This window comes from Sceloporus undulatus, chromosome 2, assembly GCF_019175285.1.
Source record: "Sceloporus undulatus isolate JIND9_A2432 ecotype Alabama chromosome 2, SceUnd_v1.1, whole genome shotgun sequence".
In the NCBI taxonomy this organism is placed as follows: domain Eukaryota; kingdom Metazoa; phylum Chordata; class Lepidosauria; order Squamata; family Phrynosomatidae; genus Sceloporus; species Sceloporus undulatus.
Window position 1 is genome coordinate 10720606 of NC_056523.1, and position 25030 is coordinate 10745635.

Sequence of the window (25030 nt, forward strand, 5' to 3'; positions counted from 1 at the left end):
ATCTGAAGATTTCTACATAATGTCTACAAAAGGTCATGCTGCCAAGTTCTTTCAGTTAGTCTCAAAGGTGCTACAAGACCCCTTTGCGGACTGACACATACTAGTTTCCCAGACTAACATGGCTATATCCCTGGTTTAATGCTAAGTAACAATGACCTAACAAACAGAACGGTTTCAATTGTGAGTCCTTATGTCGAGGCTTTTATTCTCCAGCTCCTAACACTAGATGTCACCACATTAATGTTCATACCCAGCCTTCCAAGCTGTGTCACAACAAGAAGGATTTTAGGAAGTGATGGAAGAAGACAGGAAAACTGTGTGTGTCCCTTGGTACAGTGGGCCCTTGGTATCTGCTGGAGTTTGGTTCCAGGAACACCCATGGATACCAAAATCTTTGGATGCTTATGTCCCATTAAATACAATATAGCAAAATGGTGTCCCTTACATAAAATGGCAAAATCAAGGCTTGCTTTTTGGAATGTATATATTTTAAAAATATTTTCACACAGTAGATGGTTCAATCCATGGATAGAGAATGCATGGATATGGAGGGCTGACTGTATAGCCATTCCAGGAAAACACAGTTTATATCTCATTAGGCACAGCCATCCCATCCCATCCCAAAGTGGCCATTATTTACAGGCTTATATATAGGAACATGAGAAGCAGACATGTCCCACTGGAAAGAATGCTAATGTTTGGTAAAGTAGATGACAGAAGAGGAAGACCACATTACAGGTAGACTGACTCCATCAAGGATGCCAAGGCCCTGAATTTGCAGGATCTGAGGAGAATGGTTGGTAACTGTGGTTCTTGGAGGTTTCTCATTCATAAGGCTGCCGTAAGTCAAAGCTGACTTGATGGGCCCATAACCAACAACCGAAGTTGGCTTATGCCAAATGAGCAAAGTTGATAGAAACTGGGCTTGCGACTACTGGTATGCAAAGCATATTCCCTGCCGCTGAGCTACCATCCACTAGGTTTGTATGAATCTGAAGGAGGTGAACAGAATCAAGAGTAAAATGACAGAAACCATTATAGACAAGATTTCAAAGATATACCTGTGTTAGTCTATACAATCAGTATGTAGAGAGATATTGCAACACCTTTGAGATGAACTGAAAGAAAGAAATTGGCAGCATGAGCTTTTGTAGACTTCATCTGAGGAAGTAGACTGAAGTCTACGAAAGCCCAAGCTGCCAACTTCTTTCTTTCAGTTAGTATCAACAGAGCTACAATATCTATCTACAATATGGACCAAATCATGTCACCCTAAATCCAATGGTTAGTCTCAATGAGAGGAAGACCCATTAAACAGATAAGTGTGGATTAACAAAGTTTGTATTGGTCCAATGAGTTTTAACGCTGCCAGGCCTCTGAGCCATTGGCTGCCAGGCTGCAGTGAATTTCCAGGAAAGAAAGAAAGAAAGAATATCCAATGGACACAAATATGGTACCAATCTCTGGCACAGTGGAAGAAAATAATTGCCGGTCTCCTACATCAGATAGTTTAGGAAGCACTGCTCTGGTTGAGACTAACAACTGGATTTCAGCCATAACAAAAACAAACTGTTGACAGAGAAACAGTTCTGTACAACAGAGGTGGGGAAATAATTTCCTTTTTCTATTTCAAGGATTTATATACCACCTTTTTCCCACAGTGGGATTCAATACGTCCCTTTAGGGCTGTTTTTGTGTCCCCCTGGGTCATCTTCTTTCTTTTCTTTTCTTTCTTTCTCTCTCTCTCTCTTTACATTTAGTGCCCTCAGTCCCAGGGTCAAAAAATATTTCCATTTTTTTTCTTTGCATCGAAATGCTTGGAAATGTCCACTGAGGGGAATGGAGCCCTTGGACCCCACAAAATTCAGAATTCAATCCTGGGTCGTCCTAATGGACAAATTCCCATCTTGTAGGATGATGGGCAGCAGCATTTTTTTTTAAAAAAGAGATGTATATTGCAATTTGGCACAGAAACAAAAAACACGGCATGAGATACTGGCTGTAAAATTCAGTGCCCAAAGTTTACATATATATAAAAAACACATTTCTAATCCTCACAACTATAGAAAATACATATACTTGGAAGGAGGTGGGTGAGGTGGGGTGGCTGAACATCAGGAAGCCAGAAAGATGGTTTTGGTTTCAATATTTTAGGGGAGTACCTCGACCAATTTGGCATTATCATTCACATTCCCTGTTAAAAAAGGGATAAATACAGATGTATACACATACACACTTATATACCTATATCTATAGATTGGAGTGAGTAATTGTCAATGGTGAGGAGACCTTAGACGACTGTGCTCCCGCCAAAAAATGCAAAATAAATTATTAGCTCCAAACTACTCTCCAATTACCTCTATGGAGGGGAACATTTTTGTCATAGTTCTTCTCCCTGCCCCCCGCCATTTTAGGCCCAGGAGAGGCTTTGTTATAACAAAAGTGAGCCAGGAATCACTTCCTATTCACTTGTTTTCAAAAAAAGGCCACTTCTGTTTAGTGGGGTGCCACAGGGGTCTGTCCTGGACCGAGTGCTATTCAATGTCTTTATCAGTTATTTGGATGGTAGAATAGAGGGCCTCCTTTTACCCCAGAAGAGAGGTCCAAAGTTCAAAACGATCTTTTGAACTAACAAACTGAAGTTCAACAGGGGAAAATGTAAGGTAGTGCACTCAAGAGGGGAAAAAATTAAAGGCTTAGAGATAGGATGGTGCAAACCTGGCTTGGCAACAGTACCTGTACATGTGAAAAGGATCTGGGATTTTTAGTAGACCACAAGCTGAATGTGAGTCAACGGTGTGATGCAGCAGCTAAAAAAGCTAATGTGATTCTAGGCTGCATCAATAAGTGTGTAGTGTTTAGGTTGAGGCAAGTAATAGTGCCACTCTTATTCTGCTTTGGTCAGGGCTCACCTGAAATACTGTGTCCAGTTCTGGGCACTACATTTCAAGAAGGATACTGACAAGCTGGAGAGTGTCCAGAAGGTCTGGAAACTATGCCCTGTGTGCTATGGCTTAGGGAGCTGGGTATATTTAGCCTGGAGAAGAGAAGGTTAGGAGGGTGCACGAAAGCCATGTTTAAATATTTAATATGCCCCCTGCACCCCGGAATCCACAAAAATGGTCCTGGGGCTGTCTTTGGCCCATGGGCTGCATCTGCCCACCTCATTATAAATAGAGATATATATTCTAGCTTTTCTAACCTTCATAATAATTAGTCTGGGTCTCTTGGCTGTGACTGCATGCTACACATACTTGGGATAAAACCCACTTAAAGCCATGGGGCTTACTTCTGAATAGATATGCACAGGATTACACTATATGTGTGTGTCAAAAGTTTAGAGCTATAGACAACACTGAAATACCATCACAGTTTCTACTAAGATAACAAGTCCAGGTTTGATTTGGTTTTTAACATTTTCCCTCCTGATGGGTGCTCTGATGCCTAACCAGAAGTGATCTGTCACTGAAAATCTTCCCACATTCTGAGCATCTGAAGGGCTTCTCCCCTGTGTGGATCCTCATGTGGACCCTCAAATTCGAGTTGCCGCCAAAACTCTTTCCGCAGTCCGTGCAAGTGTATGGCTTCTCACGCGTGTGGGTCCGTTCATGCACCAGGAGGCCTGAGCTCTGGCTGAAGCTTTTCCCACAGTCCCGGCATTTGTATGGTTTCTCCCCCGTGTGGATTCTCTGGTGTCGGATAAGGACTGGCCTCTCCCGGAAACTCTTCCCACAATCTGTGCACTTGTACGGCCGTTCCCCCGTGTGGGTCCTCTTGTGGACAATCAAGTTTGAATTGTCACAAAAGCTCTTCCCACAATCTGTACATTGGTAGGGCTTCTCCCCGGTGTGGATCCTCTCATGGGTGATTAAATAAGCTCTCGTGCTGAAACCTTTCCCGCACACTGAGCATCTGTACGGTTTCTCACCCGTGTGGGTTCTCTCATGAGCCTGAAGGTTGCACTTTAGTTGGAAGTCCTTTCCACAGTGAATGCACGACTTCTCTCTCTCAGTTCCTGGCTTCTGTGTCTCACCCATGGGAATTGTTAGCTGGACTACATTTCCCTCAAGTTCCACATATCTTCCCTGGGAATTAATAAATTTGTCTCTTCCCTGCTCAGGTTCCTGGTTCACTGAAGCTTCTCCTTGTTTAGGCCAACTGAATAAATTCTGCTCAGCTCTTCCTGACAACCTCCAAGGTGGCTCCAATTTCTGGGTATTTTCCAATCGCTTTTGCTCCTTCTCATCTCCTGCTGGAATAAAGGGACAAAACTATGCATGAAATTCTATTTTTTAACATATCCATTCAGTCATTATGACTCCCTAATTTCTGCAGATGCATTTGCAAAGCTCTCTGATCAATATCATAGAGCAAGTCCCACGTGCATTTTCCTCCAAACCTCAGCCCTTTCAAATTTGCTTTGGTAGTAGCCAAAAAAGTGTTGGTTCCCCCTTTTACAAGGCATATATTCCCCATATGCTAGGATTGTTAGGATGAACACAGAATGAGGCTCCTGTAGCTTTAACTATGAGCAGGTCATAGGTTACGGATGCCACGCTGCAAAAGTAGAGCCATGTTTTCAATTTCAGCTCCCAGATTTCCAGACTGCTGGTCAAACTGGCTAAGACATCTGGAAGCTGAATTCCAAAACATCTGGAGAACCAAAATTTGGGAATCGCTGGTTTAGATGGAAATTCCTGCAAGGTGATTGGATTTGATGTTCCACGAGGCCCCTACCAACTCTATTAACTCGATTAAAAGTACGAGAGCCTTGTCCTGGATTTCATGTGGCACCTTTGCTTCAGTTCAGTGCGTGATCAACTGAGACACTCAGGAGTTTATCAAACAGGAGGAATTTCTCTTAAATTCGAATGAATAGAAAGTGGGCCCAGAACGCATTCACTTAAAGTCGCTAGTTTCGCGCAATTACGTGAATACGCATTGCATTCAAACTGGTTCCCCATTGCCCCAAAATAGCATGCCATTGCCCGAATTTGCATGTGGCAGTCTATCACGCAATAACATGAAACCACATGATTGCATTTGGACTGACTTCCCATTACCCGAATTTGTGTGTAGTGGGTTATCATGCAATAACGTTAAACCCCATGATTGCATTCAGATTGCCATCGGATTATACTTCCAATTCCCCTTGTCTGATAAACTCCTCAGAAGAACAGCCAAAACTCCACCATAAGGAATTTTTTACCTGACAAGGTTGCATCTCCATCACCCTCCTGTTTGATCTCCATGAAAATGCGCCTCTCCAGGCAGAATTTCCTTCTGCTTCCGAAAAATTGTAGCCTTCTCTTGAACACCCCTATCACCTGAATTGGAAGAAAAGTGATTATTCTGTATAATAATATGTAATTTAGAATACAAGATGATAGGCACTTGGCCCAGGGAGTTATAATCCTTTTTAAAAAAACAATACAGCAGAAAACAACAAAGGAGATGCATCTTATTATAAGAGGGGGGAAATTTCTTATTTAAGCAAGTTTTTATGCTAAGCTGGGAAGGTTTTAAATATAGATGTATTTTATTTAAATATAGACATATGTTTTATCTGTTTTTAACTTTTGTATGTTTAAATTAGTTTTGTAGTGTTTTAATGTGGTGTTTTTAAATTGGCTTTAAAATTTTGTAAATGTTTTTAATCTTGTTATGGAAGGTGCCCATCCTGGAAGAAAGGCAGCATTAAATAATAAATAATAAAGCAGGCCGGTGAAAAGAGAGGAGGAATGTGTCATTATTTCAGTAATACCTGTTTTGGATTTTTGTTATCTAAAACAGGAATTGGAATACTGGCATCTGCAATGCCAGGGGCACGTAATCCACCCTGGGTTTTAACTGTTTGAACTTAAAAACACCTGTCCCCAAAGAAATTCAGCACTTGGGTCTTAGGGAGTACACATCTGGCCCACAAGCTTCTTTTTGCAGGACCTATGCCTTCCCCCTCAATGTCTGCGCTACTCTCCAAGCGTTGATCAGAGATATGAGCTGGTATTTTTCTGAGCATGGCATATTAAGAAATCACATTCTTCTATGCAGTGCAGGGAAATCCTGCTCTTATCTCTGATCACTGACTGGAGATAAGAAATTTGAAAGCACTTAAAACTTAAAATGCCATGTTCTTCAAAACAGCAGGGGTTTAAAACTTTTAGCACCTTTGGTGAAGACATGTACAGAATTGAACTGTGCTTTGTGAGCCTGAAAGCTGTTGCATGGAGACTTGATCCTGAGTAGTTATATATTGAACTAAGCTGTGCTGTATTGAAAGATACTGAAACTGCTTACAATTGCGTTGGCTTTTTCACTTTGCTTTGGACTCAAGTGCTCTGTCCATGGTCTAGTCCTGTGTCCTTAATACAACCCACTGCTAGAATGTGTCCCCTACAAAAACTTCTCAAATTGGAATTTGAAAAATTGCATCTCTAGGCATCTGGAGGTCCTCCAGTGGAATTCTGCTAGAAGCGGGCCATAGAGTCACACTGGAGGACCTCCAGATGCACACAGAGAGAGTCTCTCTAGGCAACTAAGGTCCTCTGACACAACTCCACTGGATGCTGGGCATAGAGTCATGCTGGAAGACCTCCATATGTGTAGAGAGATGATCTCTTTAGGCATCTGGTGGTCCTCCAGCATAACCTGGCTGGACGTTGGCCATAAAATCATGCTAGAGGACCTCCAGATGCCTAGGGAGGTGGTCTGTCTAGGCATCTGGAGATCCTCCAGCACAATTTGGCTGGAAGTTAGCCACAGAGTTGCACTAGAAGACCTCCAGATGCCTAGAGAGACCTTCCCCCTCCCATACATTGGTAACAGAAACCATGGATGCTGATCCCAAGGATACAGGGGGGTAATTCTGTACTCAAAATTTCTTCCATTGCAGTGCTTTTTCCTCATCTGCAGAGCAGAAGAGGTCAAACCCAGGATTAACCAGTTGGTAGCATAAGTTTTTATATATTTGAGCCCATTTCCTCAGATACGGATTTTGCATCTGAAGAAGTAGGCTCAAGTCTACAAAAGCTCATGATATCAACTTCTTTTTTTAGTGAGTCTCAAAGGTGCTACAAGATCTCATTGCATACTGACTTTCCAGACTAACACATCTTTGAATTCAAGATTCACCAGCAGAAGCGTTGTCTCACCTCCTTGCCCCGGTTCTCCTCAGGTGGCTGCCTCTGCAAGAAATCCTCAGCCAGGGCCACTGCTTGACAGCAGGTCTCTGGTCCTCTTTTCCTAACCCAGCTCTTCATCTCCGGAGGCAGGACAGCCAGGAACTGCTCCAGGATCACCAGCTCCACAATCTGTTCTTTTGTGTGTCGCTCCGGCTTCAGCCACTGGTGGCAAAGGTCCCACAGGTGGCTGCAAACCTTTCGGGGTCCCTCAGCCTGTCGGTAGAGAAATTGCCGGAAGCATTGGCGCCTCCTATCAGCACCAATGTCCTCTTTCTCCTCCTCCTCCTCCTCCTTCCCTTTCTTCAAGGTCTCTTCTTTTTTCACTTTCCCACCTTCTCCTTTATCTTTGGTCAACGGGTCATTCGCCAATTCCTGGGCATCTCTGCTGGAACCTCCCCGAACCTGGGTCAGTTCTTGGTTCAGATGCAGCTGAGAATTCGCTGCTCCTTCAGAAACAGCCAGTTGCATCTGAGCCTTGTCCCATAAGGCCAAAGTATCCCAATGTGGTTGTCTTCCTTCTGAGTGGGAAGACTCCATCACTTTCAGGAAGTCCTGCAGCTGGGCTTCCCAAGGTTGCTGTGGTCGCTTCTGTTGCTCCCATTTCACATGGTCTGATGTGTTTCTGGCCCCCAATTCCCCCATGTTTACAACCTGCATGGTGCAAGGGCCATTTCTTACTCTGTGCTCGTGGACGACAGGGTCTGGTTGCTCTGTTTTTACCTCCCATTGGGGTTGAACCAAAGAGATTCCATCGTTTTGCTCGGCAGCCATGTTCTAGTTTTTTTCAGCCAAAATAAGGTCAGGCCTGAACGGATATAACAATATTATTCAGTCAGACTCTTTAAAATTTTGCAACTGCATTCTGAGCATGTTTACTCAATACAGATTAGCTCTCTCTTATCCAGCATGTCGAAATCCAAAATATTCCAAAAACCAACACTTTTTTCATGGGCAGCCTTTCCTTTCTGACACTTCACTGTACACTAAGTTTGTGCATGAAACAAAGCTTGTGTACACTGAACGGTCAGAAAGGAAAGAGGTCACTATCTCAGCCACTTGTGAAAAAAGTGTTGGTCTTTGGAATATTTTGTTATGTGTATAAGGTATAAATGCAACGTAAGCAAATTCTGTGTTTCGAATTGGATCCTAACTCCTAACTTTCGCACGTATATGCATACAGATGTATTCCAAAATTAAAAAATATATGAAATTCAAAACACTTCTGGTCCCAAGTATTTTGGATAAGGTAGACTGAATCTGTAAACTAATAAGGGCTGGGATTTAAATGTGCGATTTTAACTTTAAGGTTTGTATTTTGAACATGTTACATTTTAATGCATAGCTGTTTTAACTTTTTAAATTGTTTAATTCTTTTTTAAAATTATATTTATACATTTCAATGTTGTACTGTTTTTCAAAGATAGCATTTTGAATTTGTTGTTAGCTGCCTTGAGTCCCTATGTCGGGAGAAAGATGGGATAAGAAAATAAAATAACAACAACAACAACAACCAATTCAACTACATTCAATGGTGCTTAATCCCAGGTGGTAGGAAGCAGGACTATGCAACTAAAGCACTTCTGAAAGAGAGCCATCCAACCTGCGTTTAAATTAAAGACCTCCAAAGAAGGAGAGTTGGCAGTTTCCATGAACCATTGCATGGTTTGAGCGTTGGACTATGACTATAGATAACAGGGTTGAATTCCCCACTCAAGCATAAAAACTCACTGGGTGACCTTGGGCAAGTCACACTCTCTCAGCCTCAAGGGACAGCAATGGCAAAGCCCCTCTGAAGAAACTTGCCAAGAAAACACCTTCGGGTCGACATAAATCAAAAATGTCTTGGAGGCCCACAACAAAAACAACAACAGGGCAGGGAACTCACTCTGGATTTTAACACTGCTATCTTCAAAGCAGGATCAGCACCTGGGACAACTCATCTGCACCTTAAACTAAGGTCCAAAAGACATTGCAGAAATAATCCAGTTGCAGACTGCTTTAACTGCCCTGGCTCAGTGCTAGGGAATCCTGGCAACTGTAGTTTGCTGTGGCCCCAGAGCTCTCTGACAGATAAAGTTAAACGTCTCACAAAGCTACAGATCCCAGAATTCCCTGCCTTTGAGCCAGGGCAGCTAAGGCGGTCTCAAACTGGATTATTTCTGCAGTGTGCTTTGGACCTAAAACAAAAAGCTGATTCATTGCCCCTCTGAAGTGGAATTCCATAGAATGGAATGGCAGCACTATCCTGTTGTTTTCTTGGCAAGGTTTGTTCATGTGTGTGTGTGTGTGTGTGCGTGCGTGTGCGTGCCATTGCCATCCCCTGAGGCTGAGAGGGTGTGACTTCCTAACTTCACCCAGTGGGTTTCCATTGCTGAGTCTTGAACCTTCATGGATTGTATTATTCTCGCTCTTGAGTTCACAAACACATCACCAAGGTTTTTGACAAAGCTGCATAAACCAGGGGGGTAAATTCTTGACCCAAGTAATGCAACAAAGGAAGAAGGGTGGTGGAAAGGAGTGAGCCAAAACCACATGCCCTGGAAGCCACATATCCCCCAATAGTGCAGTGATGCAAAGAGGCTTTACCTGACATCAAATTAGGAGGAGTAGCTAACAACCCAGAGGACAGGATCAAAATTCAAAACGACCTGAATAGACTAGAAAGCTGGGCCAAAGCTAACAAAATGAAATTCAACACAGAGAAATGTAAGGTACTACATTTAGGGCAGAAAAATGAACTGCAGAGATATAGGATGGGGGACACCTGGCTGAATGAAACTACATGTGAAAGGGATCATGGAGTCCAAGTAGACCACAAGCTGAACATGAGTCAACAGTGTGATGCGGCAGCTAAAAAGGCCAATGCAATTTTAGGCTGCATCAATAGAAGTATAGTGTCTAGAAAGATCAAGAGAAGTAATAGTGCCACTCTATTCTGCTCTGGTCAGGCCCCACCTAGAATATTGTGTCCAGTTCTGGGCACCACAATTAAAAAAGGACATTGAGAAACTGGAGCGTGTCCAAAGGAGGGCAACTAAAATAGTGAAGGGTCTGGAAACCATGCCCTATGAGGAACGCCTTAGGGAGCTGGGTATGTTTAGCCTGGAAAAAAAGAAGGTTAGGCGGTGATATGATAGTCCTGTTTAAATCTTTGAAGGGATGTCATATTGAGGAGGGAGCAAACTTGTTTTCTGCTGCTCCAGAGACTAGGTCCCAGAGCAATGGATGCAAGCTCCAGGAAAAGAGATTCCACCTCAACATGAGGAGGAACTTCCTGACAATAAGGGCTATTCGACAATGGAACACACTCCCTCAAAGAATGGTGGGGTCTCCTTCCTTAGAAGTCTTCAAACAGAGGATGGATGGCCATCTGTCAATGGGGATGCTTTGATTGGGAGTTCCTGCATGGCAGAAGGGGGTTGGACTGGATGGCCCTTGGGGTCTCTTCCAACTCTATGCTTCTATGATTCTGCCTGTTCAATCCTTGCTTGCAAAGGGCATGCAGTAATGCAGGCTTCCCCTGCCCAGCCTCTGCCTGGGCCACTCGGCTATTAAAACTGTAGAAGCCCAACCAGGGAAAACAAATACTGTAAACCAATCTCAGTGAGAAACTCTGCTCCGGAGACTTGGCTTTCTGCTGCTGTGACAGCTTCTCCCACTCACCTAAAAAGCCAGGGAGGGATGCAGATCCACTGGATCCCCTGACCCCCAGCGCCTGGGAAATTTAAACACGGTAGGCGGGGCAGGAAGTGAGTTCTAGTCTTCCCAACCTACCCTTCCCAAAGTCCCCTCCAGCTTCTCTAGGAAATCCCTACTCCATGAGCTTAACCCCTTTCTCTTATTAGCTGCGGACGGAGCAAAGAAAGCAGGAGGTTCAGGAAGCAAAGGCTGCTACCTTTGGGAGGCAGAGGAGCCATTCTTTGAAGTTATTGCAAGCCATCCTTAAATGGCAGAGATTTCAGGCTGCGTCTGTACTGCAAAATTAATGCAGTTTGAGACCGCATCAGTTGCCATGGTCACGCAGGATGGAGGCGTCTAAGTCTTGTAATCTGAAAAAGGAACTTTTCCAGACTCTGAAAGGAAGGGCTGCTTGTTTCCCTGGTTTCTTAGGCTGCATCTACACTGCAGGGTTGATGCAATTTGACATCCTGGGATTTGTAGTTTGGTGAAACACTTAGCCTCCTCTGTCAGAGAGCTCTAGGGCCACAACAAACTACAAATCCCAGGATTCCATAGGATGGAGCCATGATAGTCAAAGCAGTAACAAAGTGCATTAATTCTGCATTAAGACAGCAGCCTCTGCCTCATCGGCACTGCAGCAATATTAATTACTAATACTTTATATATCTTAAATTATCTTATATAATTATCAATTAATCATCCAGGTTGGCACCGTTTGAACTGCCATGGCTCCATGCTTCTGAATCCTAGGATTTGTAGTTTGGTGACATAGTTAGCCTTCTTTGTCAGAGAATTCTGGTGTTGCAACAACGAACTACGAATCCCGGGATTTCATAGGATGGAGCCATAGCGGTTAAAGCGGTGTCAAACCACATTAAGCACCAAGGTGGCAGCCTCTGCTTCAATTGTACTGCAGCAATATTAATAACCAATATCTTATAACATCTTATAAAATTATTAATTAGTAATGCAGTTTGATGCTGCTTAAAAGGCTGAGCTCCATGCTACGGAATTCTGGAATTTGTAGTTTTGTGAGACAGTGTTCGCTCTCAGAGGGCTCTGGCGCCACAACAAACTACAAATCCTATGATTCTATAGGATGAAGCCAGGCCAGTTAAAGCGATGTAAAGCTGCATCATTTCTGTAGGGCAGATGCAGCCATAGTGAATACTGTCTTAGGCAGCAGATGTTGAGGGTCATGAAAACGCAGGGAGCAATTTCTTTGACCCTTATTGCATCCCATTTTTTTAATTCCTAGGGATGAGAACGGCTACTTATGGGATTTTCAGTAACAGATGGCAAAATAACTTGCAGTGTTTTGCACCTGAAGCTGGGGTGGCATATTTTTAGGCAAGGGGGAATTTATTGTACCAATCCAAGAAGCAAAATATTTTTTTGGGGGGGGGGGGGTTGGTGGGTTTTTCGGGCTATGTGGCCATGTTCACTCGAAAAACCCACAAAAAACTATGGATGCCAGCCATGAAAGCCTTTGACTTTGCAAAATATTTTGGTCCTATCCCATCCCTACCCCTTCTGGATTACTGCTGAACTAATAGTCAGCCCTCTGTATCCACTGATTCTTTATCCATGGCTTAATTATATTCACACACACATATATACTGTATATATAAAAGCAAACCTTGATTTTGCCATTTTATAGAAAGGACCCCATTTTTACTGTCATTGTATTTAATGGGGGCCTGAGCATTCGCTTTCATTTAAGGAAACATTTCAGATGACAGCTTGAGATCTCTGATAACTTCGGCATGTTTGTCTCTAATTTTTTAATTATTTTAATGGGATAAATTGTCTATTTAATATATTTTACATTTTGTGATTATACTCTGGTTTCTCTTCAGATCGTATAAATCTTTCGCCTTTTACATTTTGTGATTTTAGATGGTATGCCATGGGCAGGTTTTATGTTGTTTGGGAAGACGCTGTCAAGTGCCATGCTAAACCTACAGCACTATATAAATAAAAACTAATCATGATAACACAAATTGCGGTATCCATGGAGGGGGGGAGTCGCGGCAAGGAGACGCAGAGACGAGAGTGGGGTTCACAAGCCTCCTCACAAGCCTTCCTCCAGCCAGGTTTCTGGCTGGGCTTTTTATTGTCATCTTGCTTACATTAGTCCACTGTTTGTCTTACAATCATTTGCTAGGTTACGTGCCCTTTTCTGCAGTGGAAGCAGGATGTGAAGACCAGCTAAGTCAGCATGGACTTATCTATCTGATTATGGATAAAGCATTGTCATCTTGAGAGGGGGTCACCTCTCTGTGGTTTGCCAGCAGAACTGTAACATCTCAATCTTGATGAGCATTGCTATCCTGAGAGAGGGTCGCGACCCCACGGTTTTGCCCATGAGGTTGCCACAGGGGGGCTGGAACCAAACCCCAGCAGATACCAAGGGCCCTCTGCACCGCATTGCACATTGCAGAATTAATTCAGTCTGGCGCTACTTTAACAGTCATGGCATCATCCCACGGTAACCTGGGATTTGTAGTTTGTTGCGGCGCCAGAGTGCTCTGGTGGGGAAAGGTAAATATTTCAAAGCTACAAATATAATCCACAAGAACAGCCACAGGCCAAAAAGCAGGCATTCAGAAGAGAAATTGTTCTAGCATTATGATGGAGGGAGGCTAAAAATGTCTCATGTCTCACTTCCTCCCCATCATTACTGTTTTTTGCCAATGTAGACCACCCCCTGTGTTTCAAATATTGACATATTTATTAAGGGGAGCAAAGGAAATAAACACAAAAGAAACGTTTTGAGAAGGCATATTATTATTTCCGTATTTCCCACAGTGGACATAAAAATCAGATGAAGATATTACAGATCAGGGCCTGTAAAGTTAGCTTGGTGAGTCTGATACAAAACACACTGCCGAAATAATCCAGTTTGAGACCGCTTTAACAGTGCTAGGGAATCCTGTGAATTGTATGTTATTTGGCACCAGACCTCTCTGTCAGAGAAGGCTCAATGTCTCACACAACTACAATTCCCAGGACTCTCTAGCATTGAGCCAGGGCAGTTAAAGCAGTCTCAAACTGGATTAGTCCTGCAGTGTGTTTGGGACCTCTGTTCCATGTTCTTCCCTTTTAAAAATGTGATCTGCAATTGTTCGTAATGTTATTAGTAGCCCACAACGATACGATCAGAATAGTCTGAATATTTTCTTCATAGAGATAATCTCATATGCCGTTGAATTTTCGAAGTGGTTTCTCCCTTGCCATGCCAATCGTTCAAGTCTGTCGACGGCTGTATTTGAATAATCCTTTCCTATTCCTAAATATTTCCATGTATTAGAGACCCATTCGGAATATTTCAGTTTGAACAAAAAGTCCATTGTGGGCATTTTATGCATACGGCAAAGGGATTTTCCGATGTCTTCTTTCCAGCGGATTCTCTTTTGAGTCACAGATTCTCTTGGGAGTCAGAAGACAAGTAGAAGATTCAGTAGCTGCTGCCTTGTCTTACTTCTAATGATAGCAAGGCAAGAAATCCTGGGGGAGGTGGGGGGGGAAGGAACCTGGCAACTGCAGGAGGACATACTAATTCCTGCCCTGATACCATATGATTAAGTTTGTGTATGTGCACATGTGTGTGCCTTCAAGTCACCTGTTGATTTATGGCAACCCCATGAATTTCACAGGTTTTTCTTAGACAAGGAAAACTCAGAGGTTCTTTGGTCAGTCCCTTCCTCTGAAATGTAGCCTACAGCACCTGGTAGTCCATGGCAGTCTCTCATCCAAGTACTAACCAGGGCTGACCCTGCTTAACTTCCAAGATCAGACCAGATCTGGTGCCTTGCAGGTATTTTGCTCAATGTAAACCTGGTTTCTGGCGGCAACTGATACTGAGTTTTAGCATTCCAAATGGCAGCAATCCAGTGTAAGGAAAAGTGAACTGCTATGGGAGCAGGAGTGTAACTATGCAGGGGAGAGGGAAAGGAGGGCATGCTTCCCCAGTTATATTTTCCTTTTGTCTCTGCACCATCTCTGAAGTGTATATCTAAGCTATGGTCATACTAGAAATTGGGAGACTGAAAGAAAATTGTATGGGAAGGTCGGTTTTTTTATTTCTGGAAGCAATCTCCACTACCAAGGCTGGATTAAGGCAGTTGGGGCCCCAAAGCAGTTCCAAGATTGTACATGTATGTATACAATACCAAAGAGCAACATGAAAATCTTCACATTTGTACCCATTTTCAGTGAGACTCACAGCCCTGATACCTCTGCATTTTTACTCAAGGTATGCACAAAACGTTGATGATAACAAAACCACTGGGAGATTCACAGCTCTTTCACACTACAGAAATAAAGCAGCTTAACAGTACTTAAACTGTCATGGTTCTATCCTGTGGAATCCTGGGATTTATAATTGTTGAGAAAACCATGAACTCCTATGTGCAGCAACTGAGGGAGCTGTCTACTGTTCCACATTGTCTGTGTGTGTAAGTTGTGTGCCTTCAAGTCATTTTTCTGACTCATTTGGAGACCCTATGGCAAACTTATAATGGGATTTCTGGGCAAGATTTGTTCAGAGGAGGTTTGCCATTGCCTTCTTCTGAGGCTGAGAGCATGGGACTTGTCCAGGTCACCCAGTGGGTTTCATGGCTGAGCTGGGAATCAAACCCTGGTCTCCAGGGTTGTAGTCTGACACTCAACCCAGGCTGGCCTCAGACTTATAGAGAATCCCAAGTCAGCTACATTACATGCTGATCAGAGAATCCCAGGATGTTTTCTTGGACTAACAGAGGCTGTCCATCTAGAGCAAAATGGTGTCTATTTTTGATAGGCAGTGGGAGTTTTTAAGGATCTCATCCCTTCCTATCAGCTACTATCTTATCCTTCTGCCTGGAGATGCTGGGAACTGAACCTTGTGAATGAAAAGCTGGGGCTATATCACTAAGCTTTGGTGTCTTCCTTCTGTCATCTAGACTATGGTTTGCTGGAAATGTAAAAAAAAAAGTACCAAAAAAGTACCAAAATGTATTTCAAAGCTCTATCATGATCCCTCTATCTTTAGAATCCCATTGTTTGTGTGGATTCTCTGGTGTTTCATGAAGTTTGAGATGTAGTGGAAAATCCTCCCACAGTCTTGGCACTCGTAGGATTTCTCACCCATGTGGACGCGCTGGTGCTTGGTAAGGCTTTGCTTGCTGCAGAAACGCCTCCGGCACTTGGGACACTCATACGGCTTTTCCCCAGTATGGATTCGATGGTGGGAAACCAGATGGGCCTTGCTGATGAAGGCCTTTCCGCACTGGAGGCAGGCGTAAGGTCTCTCCCCTGTGTGAATTCGCAAGTGCTTGACAAACTCTTCTTTCCACCGGTATGTCTTCTCACACATGGGGCAAATGTAGGGCTTCTCTCCCGTATGAATCCTATGATGATTGACCAGCTTTCCTCTCTCCCGGAAGCTCTTCCCGCATTCGGGACATTTGTGAGGTTTCTGGCCTGTGTGGATCCGCTGGTGCCGAATCAGCTTGTCACTGCGGCGGAAACTTTTCCCACATTCCAGGCACACGTGGGGCCTTTCACCTGTGTGGATCTTCTGGTGACGAATCAAAGTTGATTTGTGCTGAAAAGTCCGCCCGCATTCTGGGCACAGGTGCTTGATCCCGCTCCTGGGGAGCATCGCATCTGGAATGGGCCTTTTGGCTTCCACACACATGGCAGGTTCGCCCCAAATCATTACTGGTGGCTGTTCATGGAGCTTCTTCAACCTGCAACCTTCTTCAAAGGTTTCACATCTCAGCATGATGGGCCTTTGGGATTCCACAGGGAACATCCGGTATAATTCCACAGCCTCCGGACATCGCTGCTGCCCATCTTCTTCCTTGTTCTCAGAGATCAGGCAGTCACCTGAAGAAAAAGACACATAATATATGGAGAATGAAGAGAGCATGAGAACACCACTATAGAGCAGGGAAAGTGGAGGAAAAATTCAGAGCCTGGTAAGTCCTCCCATGTTTTCTTGTAGTGTACCTTCAAGTCATTTCTAACTTATGGCGATCCTAAGATGAACCTATAACAGGGTTTTCTTGGTGGAATTTGTTCTGAGGAGGTTTGCCTTTGCCTTCCTCTGAGGCTGAGAAAGAGTATGACTTGCCCAAGGATATCCAGTGGGTTTCCATGGCCAAGCAGGGATTCAGCCCTTGGTCTCCTATAGTCCTAGTCCAGCACTCAGACCATTACACCATGTTGGCTCTCTCCTCCCATGTTTTTTGTTGTTGTATGTCCATGAGGAGGATGAGACCTTCACAAGTTGCCCAGGGCCCTTGCCCTCTCACAGAGCCTCCCTCTAGACCTCAAATATTCCTCCTCAAAAAAATTTTTTAAATTTTTTGGCTGACAGAACCATTTTTTCAGCTGATTCTAGAGTCCCTTTTAGGTCACTCACCACCCGCACTGAAAGAGCAAATAAGAAGATAAAATGAAATAGGCTCCCAGAAACATCACTTTCGGTCACCCCATAATGACACACTGAAGGAGGCAAAAATAGTCTTCCGACCCCTGAAGTGAGTCCTCTACTTATATAAACGGCCACTCTGAAAAAGCAGTGTCTGTACATAACTGTATGATAAAATCCGAGGCATGCTTTACTAGGAGTGGATCTTCAAAAATTACTTTGTACAACTACAACTCTCAGAATCCATCAGCCAGCCCAGCCTCTGGGGGATTATGGAAGTCATAGTGCAAATGGTAACTCTTTGCAAGCTCTGGTCAGGAATAAATCCAACTGAATTCAACAGGATTTACTGTTGAATAAACACAGAGCCAACAGTCACTCTGACAAAACATCTTCGTTTGAGTGATATCTTTTGTCAGAGACACTAAAATAGGAGGGGTAACTAATACTCCAGAGGACAGGGTCAGAATTCAAATTGACCTTAACAGATTAGAGAGCTGGGCCAAAATTAAGAAAATTAATTTCATCAGGGAGAAATGTAGGACACTACATTTGGACAATAAAAATGAAAAGCACAGATATAGGATGGGATACACCAGGCTTGACAGCAGTACATGTAAAAAGGATTTAAGAGTCTTAGTGAACCACAGCCTGAACATGAGTCAGCAATGTGATGCAGCAGGAAAAAAAGCCAATGCAATTCTAGGCTGAGTACAGTGTCTAGATCGAGGGAAGTAATAGTACCGCTTTATTCTGCTTTCGTCAGACTTCACCACAATTTACGAAGGATGTGATCAAAATGGTGAAAGATCTAGAAATTATCAAGCCCTATTAGGAGAGAGTTAGGGAGCTGGGTATGCTTAGCCTGAGGAAGTGAAGGTTAAGAAGGGACATGATAGCTGTGTTTAAATATGTGAAGGGGGTCACACTGAGGATGGAATAAGCTTGTTTTTTGCTGCTCCAGAGAACTGGACATGGGGCAATGGATTCAAACTACAGGAAAATAAATTTCACCTAAATATTAGGAAGAACTTCCTGATGATAAGACAATGGAACATATTGCCTTGGAGAGTGATGGTCTACTTCTTTGGAGATTTTTAAACAGGCAGGGGTGCTTTGACTGTGTCTTCCTGCATGGCAGGGGTTGTACTGGATGGCCTTGGGAGTCTCTTCCAACACTATGATTCTGTATCCATACCCAAAGATCCAGGATTACCTTTCCCTTCCTGCTTGATCTCCTTGAGGAGGGATCTCTGCCAGGTGTCTGATGAAACTTGCTCCCCATTGGGGGAATCCACTGTCACCTCCACAATGGGCATCAGATCCTGCAACAACAGTAAAAGTGTTACATTCATTCCTGAGATGGAAAGAGACTGCATCAGAGGCTGGGTCTATACATCATCAAAATGAGCTGGAAACATTTCCATTTTTAGAAGCACACTGGCCAATAATTAAGGTTATGGTTTCTTCAGTTCTGGCCTGTCATTGTGCCCAAATCCATACCCACAAACAAGCTAAGGTTTATGAGCCAGTTGCAAGCCACAACATGAAGCCATGGCTTGCTGCTGGCTTGCAAATCCTGGCTTGTTCAAACCATAGCTTGCCATTACCTCTGAGCCACAAACATGACTTGATCCTAGCTTGTTTCTCCAACTACCTACCTTGAAACAGAAGCAGACAAAAAGGTTTATCTTTCAGAGGGAAAGGCAAGTTATGGTTTAAACAAGCTGACAATCTTTCTCTTCTTCAGAAGCTCACTGGATGAACAGTAAAAGAGAGGAATCATGCAGAGAGAGAGAGACAGACAGACAGACAGACAGACAAAGGACAGAAGGAGGTGCAGAGAGTAAGAGAGAAGGGATGTCAGAGAGAGAAATTGAGAAAGAGAGAGAGAGAGAGAAGGCACTAATTCTGTCCACTTCTGTATCTGGAAATGGACACCACTGATTTTGACAGACTATCTATCCCAATGATAGGAAGCCACATTTTCCCCTCAGGAGACCTTGGAGGGATACATCTCTGCAATGCTACCCGATTTGCAAAAAGTGTAAAAGGTTCCCTTCAAACATCCTCTAGGACAGTGGTTCCCAACCTTCCTAATGCTGTGACCCTTTAATCCAGTCCCTCATGTTGTGGTGACCCGAACCCATGAAATTATTTCCGTTGCTACTTCAGAACTGTAATTCAATAGGTGTTTTCCAATGGTTTTAGGTGACCCGCATGAAAGGGTCATTCGACCCCCAAAGGGGTCCCGACCCACAGGTTGGGAACCACTGCTCTAGGAAGTGGTTCCCAATCTTTGGTCCTCCAGATGTTTTGAACTTTAGCTCCCATCATTCTTGACTGTTGGCCAAGTTGGCTGGGGTGTCTGGAGTCTGATGTCCAAAACAAACAGAGGACCAAAGGTTGGGAACCACTGCTCTAGGGGATAGGGGCATTTTAGCCATATTATTAGGCCACTCTGGGCCATTTTAGGTCCAGGAGAAGCCTTTCTTTTAGCAAGAGGAAATTTCAACAGTCACTTTGGGAGGTTGCAGTGGCATCACTAGTAATAATAATAATAATAATAATAATAATAATAAATTTTTATTTCTACCCTGCCTTTCCATAAAGATGATCAAGGCGGCTTACAAAAGTTAAAAACATTACAATACAAGATAAAACAAGACAATATAAGGTTAAAAACATAGCTGCAAGAGATGAGAACAGGAATCAATAAAATACATATGTCAAGGGCAAGAAAAGGGAAAAATCAATTTACAATGGTCCGGGTTAACTAAGGTGGGAAGGCCAACCGAAATAAATGGGTTTTTAAATTTTTCTTAAAAGAAACCAATGAAGCGGCGGAGCAGAGCTCTACAGGGAGCTTATTCCAGAGGGAAGGGGCAGCGATGGCAAAAGATTGATGTTACACAGTGCAATAACTCATGCTATCACCCATCCCACTGACTACCTTCCACATCACAACATACAGAATCTTTAGTGGTTTTCTTAGTACTAATTTTACTCATTGATCATAATTCCCATATATCACTGAATGTAATGGCAACAGAATCACAGAATTGGAAGAGACCCCAAGAGCCATCCAGTCCAACCCTATTCTGCCATTCAGGAATACACAGTGAAAGTACCCCCAACAGATGGCCACCCAGCCTCTGTCTTATGTGGCCTTTGAAAGAAAAGAAAAAAAACCCATTGTCCTTACTGGGAATCTAACTCTAACTCGTGCTTATGTTACACAGTCCAAATTCCATGGTTCAGGCATGCCTTCCTCTAGCACAGCGGTTCCCAAACTTTGGTCCTCCAAGTGTTTTGGACTTCAGCTCCCAGCTTAGCCAACAGTCAAGAATTTTGGGAACTGAAGTCCAAATCATCTAGAGAACCAAAGTTTGGGATCCACTCTCGCAGTTCCCCTCTTGATCCACAAAGTCCTGAGTCTGAGATCTAGTCACCTGCTCCTGCTCCCACTCTTTGGCTTCTCGCTGTCTTCTTAGGAAATCCTCCGCCAACAAGATCACGTGAGTACAGTTTTCTGGGTCTTGTCGCCTGACCCAGCTTTGCACTTCTTTGGGCAGGACTGTCAGGAACTGCTCCAGAATCACCAGCTCCAGAATCTGCTCCTTGCTGCGCTGCTCTGGCTTCAGCCAACGATGGCAGAGGTCCCGGAGCTGGCCATAAACTTCACGTAACCCTCCAACTTCTGGGCACGAGAAACACCGGAATTGCTGGCGTTGAGCCTCTGCGCCCTCCGATTGCTGCAGGAAAGCGGTGTCCTTCCCTTTTTCAGGGTCCTTTCTCATTCTGACACCATTTGACCCTCTAGAAACCCAATGTCTTTCCCCTCCGAGGTTGGGTACCTGCTGGTTCCTCCACTCCCCTGTCAACCATTTGCAAGTATTGGCCATGTCCTTGAAGGATGCTGGGAAATCTTTTGTTTCTTCCCAAGGGTTGGGTCCTATCAGTGGCTGGTTCCCCCATACTGAACGAGAGGACTCTGGCACCTTTAAGAACACATGCTTCTCTTGGACTTCCCAATCCACTTTTTCTGGTTCCTCCTTGACCTGTGGTGCGGCTGCCCACCCCAGGGACTCACCAATGCACACAGCCTGGATCTCATGTGTGTTGGCGTCAGCTGGGTTCTGCACCTCCATTTTGATCCCCTGCCGTTGGTCAAGCGTATCCCGGAAATGAAGGTTCAACAAGGGTGACGATGTGGTGGATTCTTCTTTGGATGCCATTTTGTGATGGCCTTGCCCCAATGTTGGGTTTTAATTGCTGTGGATCACAACCTCGAAGAACACATTCTGCCTTTGGGGACGAGGTGAAGCAGGATGGGGCTGTGTTCTCTTAGCATCCCAACAGATGATGCTGGGCTTTTCCTTTTCTTTTGGCCAAAGCGGTACTTAAAGAACAGTCAGAGATCTTGCATGGCTGAAAAAAAGAGAGGAGAGAGAGAGAAAGTTTAAAGCCATGTTTGATACCCAGTATGACACACACACCCAGCACAAAGCAAATCTAGCATAGAAATATTAGAGTTTGGAAACAGGTTTAAGGTGGTAGGGATGACTATGGATCCCAGCTTGTCAGGTGGCACATACTCAATTAAAATGAGTTTAATCCCCATGCCGGGATTAGTTATTCAAAAACAGGAGCTGCCAATTTGCCAGCCATGTCCTCTTTCATGAGACTCCACTCCATAGGTCTAACCTGCACTGCAGAAATAATGCGGTTTGACAACGTCTTAACTGCCACGGCTCAGTGGTACGAAATTCTAGTATTTATTATTTTTGTGAGAAATTTATCCTTCTCTGTCAGAGATCTCTGGTTCCTCAACAAAGGGCCCATACCAGAATTAAATTGTATACAAATAAATATAACTATAATAATAATAGTCATACATGTACTTCCTGGAAGTTTTGAGAAAAGAGCAGCATACAAATAAATACAGCAATAATAAAAAATAATAAAAAATAATGGGTGCACTGACTTGGAAATTTTGGAGGGAAAGCATTACAGAAATAAAGATGATATGATGAAGAGATGATGATGAATGATGATGATAGATGAGATGAGATGATGATGATGACATGTACTTACCTGGAAATGGACTCGACATGCAACATAGCCCTGGGCATGCCCTTGCCTCTCCAAGAAAGGAAGGTCTCCAGACTAACCTCCTCTTCGTTCACCATCTGTAAGCATTGCTCTCCTTGCAGTTTTTTCTCTCCCTGCAAACCTCTGCTTCTCCTCTCTGCTGGCAAAACCAGCAAGGAATTCTCCATCAAACATTGAAGGGAAGAGGAAGGATGGGTTCCCCCCCCTTCCTTGCATTGCCAACATTCCTGCCACTCTAGAAGCAAGAGAGAGAGAGAAGGCCTGGCTGCTGCTGTATTTTAACCTTCACGGCATCGTGTCCTTTCAGGAGGAAAACATCATCTAAAATCTAATTTCCCCCCTCCCACTTTTAAAATTGCTTTTCACTCTGGAAGGGCCTTCAGAAAGAGGGCAGAATTGTGGGCATCTCTCTCATCCAAAAAATACTCTGTCTGGCAATGGTTCTTCTCTTCTTCTGGATGATGATATGATGTTTGTTTATCCCACCTGCCTCCAGTACAGGACTCAAGGTGGCTTACAGATCTAAAACAATCCAGTCAAAACGCTAATAAAACATGCAATACAGGTTTAAAAATCATTAAAAAATTAAGAACATTGCATTATTAAAAATTAAAGGTTAAAGCTTTAAACTAGGGAGGTTTCCTCCATCATCCGGTGTCGGATCCTCTTGGGTTGTATTAGTTTTAAAGAAAGGCCCATCTACACTGCAGAATACTGCATTGGCACCACGTTGACCTCGTAGCTCCAGGGATTCTGGGAGTTAGGTGCTAGGAGAAACACTTTTTTAAATATTAAATGTAGGTGTTATGGTCCAAGGATTCTGGGAGTTGAAGTCCAGCCTTTAGGGCTGAAGAGAGAGGTTAAATACCATAATATAATACCCAGCACTATTGGAGGAAACCCTTTTAAGGGGCATGATTGGACCAGGGGATCTGGGAGTGTAGCTTTGGTGGAGTCTTTTAAATCGATTCTTGGATTAGGGGGATTAGGGGAGTCATAGTCCATGCAGAATTAGGGGGGAGCCTTTTAAGTAGCTCATGGACCAGGGGATTCGGGAGTTGTAGCTTTTGGTGGGCCTTTTTAATGAAGCCTTGGGCCAGGGGATTATGGGAGTCATAGTCCATGCACTATTAGGAGAAAGCCTTTTTATGGCATTATCGGATCGTGGATTCTGGGTTTGTATTGCCAGCACTAGTTGGAGGAAGCCCTTTAAGTGGCATCATTAGACCAGGGATGCTGGGACTTGTAGCTTCTGGTGGTCTTTTAATCGATTTTCTGGATTGAGGATTATGGTATCATGTCCATGCACTATTAGGAGGAAGCCTTTTAAGTGGCTCATTGGACCAGGGATTATGGACTTGTAGTTTCTGCTCGTCTTTTAAATCGATTTCTTGGATTAGGGATTATGGTAGCTAGTCCATGCACTATTAGGAGGAAGCCTTTTAAGTGGCAACATTGGACCAGGGGATTATGGGACTTGTAGTTTCTGGTGCGCTTTTAAATCGATTCTGGATTAGGGGATATGGGAGTCATAGTCCATGCACTATAGGAGGAAGCCTTAAGTGGCCATGGGCCAGGGGATTCTGGAAGTGTGGTTTCTGGAAGAGCTTTTTAATGGCGTTCTTGTGCTCCTGGGAGTGCCCTCCCAACCTGGGCCTCCAAAGAGTTAACTCAATAGACCTTTGCATTGCCAGATAGGCCGGAAAGAATGAAATGGGAACCCGCCTTCCTGCTCCTCCTTCTGCCTTTGGGATGCCTATCCCTCCTCCCCAGGCTGCAGCCCCAGCAAGACTGGTGACGGCACTCAGGCTGAGGGTTGTTGTCTTTTTCAAAACTAGGGTCCAAAACACACTACAGAAATAATCCATTTGAGACTGCTTTAACTGCCCGTGGCTCAGTGCTAGGGAATCCTGGGAATTGTAGTTTATTGTGGCCCAAGCTATCTCTGACAGAGAAGGCTAAATGTCTCACAAAACTGCACTTCCTGAATTCCACAGTTTGAGCCAGGGCAGTTAAAGCAGTCTCAAACTGCTTTATTTCTGCGGTGTGCGGATGCAGCCGACGATAAACAAATGTGGTTTTGTTAATGCACTTCTTTAAATATATCCTTTCTACCATCATTTTTCCTCTATTGCTTTTAAACTTGTGTGGGGTTTTGTATTGTTTGCAATTTGTATTGCTTTTTAAAATCTTGTATTTTATGTTTCATATTATTTTAACTTGGACTGTTTTAAATTTGTTAGCCGCACTGAGTTCCTATGCCGGGAGAAAGGTGGGATATAAATAAAATAATAATAATAATAATAATATAATAATAATAATAACTCTCCTCTCCTGGGCGACTCGCACCCTTGGGGGAAGGGACAGGGCTTCTGGGACTTCTCCCCTGCCTTCCCTGCTGGGGCGGTGCAGCCCAGCAAACCCAGGACAGCAGAAGGAGCACTTTTGGCACCCGGGGGTTAGAGCTACTCGCGCGCATGCTCCAGCCAAGCGCCCTGCGCTGCGGCTCCTGCTGCTCTGGGTTTGCTGGGCTGTGCTGCCCAGGGATAGGGAGAGGCACTTGGCTGGAGCGTGCACAAGCCCAGCTCTGCCCCCCAGGGTGGCAAAACTTGCTCTTCCTGCTGCTCTGCTG

General features: G+C 43.9%; 2 protein-coding genes across 4 annotated transcripts in view; one reads left to right on the plus strand and one right to left on the minus strand.

Moving 5' to 3' along the window:
* Window positions 1-25030, plus strand: part of LOC121921898 (zinc finger protein 397-like) — a 942727-nt gene that overhangs the window by 901231 nt on the left and 16466 nt on the right. The gene's annotated exons all lie outside the window — the stretch shown is intronic.
* LOC121921924 (zinc finger protein 436-like) lies at window positions 1716-22428 on the minus strand. Of its 2 annotated transcripts, XM_042450665.1 has the most exons (5): window positions 22381-22428; window positions 20736-21714; window positions 18500-18608; window positions 16061-16736; window positions 1716-3912 (listed from the first exon to the last, which is right to left on the minus strand). In XM_042450665.1, the coding sequence occupies exons 2-5, from the start codon at window positions 21519-21521 to the stop codon at window positions 3411-3413; spliced, it is 2073 nt and encodes a 690-aa protein (XP_042306599.1). In that variant the 5' UTR covers window positions 21522-21714; window positions 22381-22428; the 3' UTR covers window positions 1716-3410. The 2 variants fall into 2 exon arrangements, with proteins under 2 accessions (XP_042306599.1, XP_042306598.1); XM_042450664.1 differs by lacking the exons at window positions 1716-3912; window positions 22381-22428 and adding an exon at window positions 22271-22302 and having other exon boundaries at window positions 14670-16736.

Bases quoted from the DNA above. Each gene is read 5' to 3' on its own strand.
- LOC121921924 (XM_042450665.1), bottom strand. From the start codon at position 21,521: ATGGCATCCAAAGAAGAATCCACCACATCGTCACCCTTGTTGAACCTT. The intron at 16,737-18,499 runs GTAATCCTGGAT...CTTTTTCTTCAG, and splicing joins GATCAAGCAGGAAGGGAAAG to GTGACTGCCTGATCTCTGAG. The intron at 3,913-16,060 runs GTGTCCCAAGTG...GAAACCGTACAG, and splicing joins ACTGGGGAAAAGCCGTATGA to ATGCTCAGTGTGCGGGAAAG.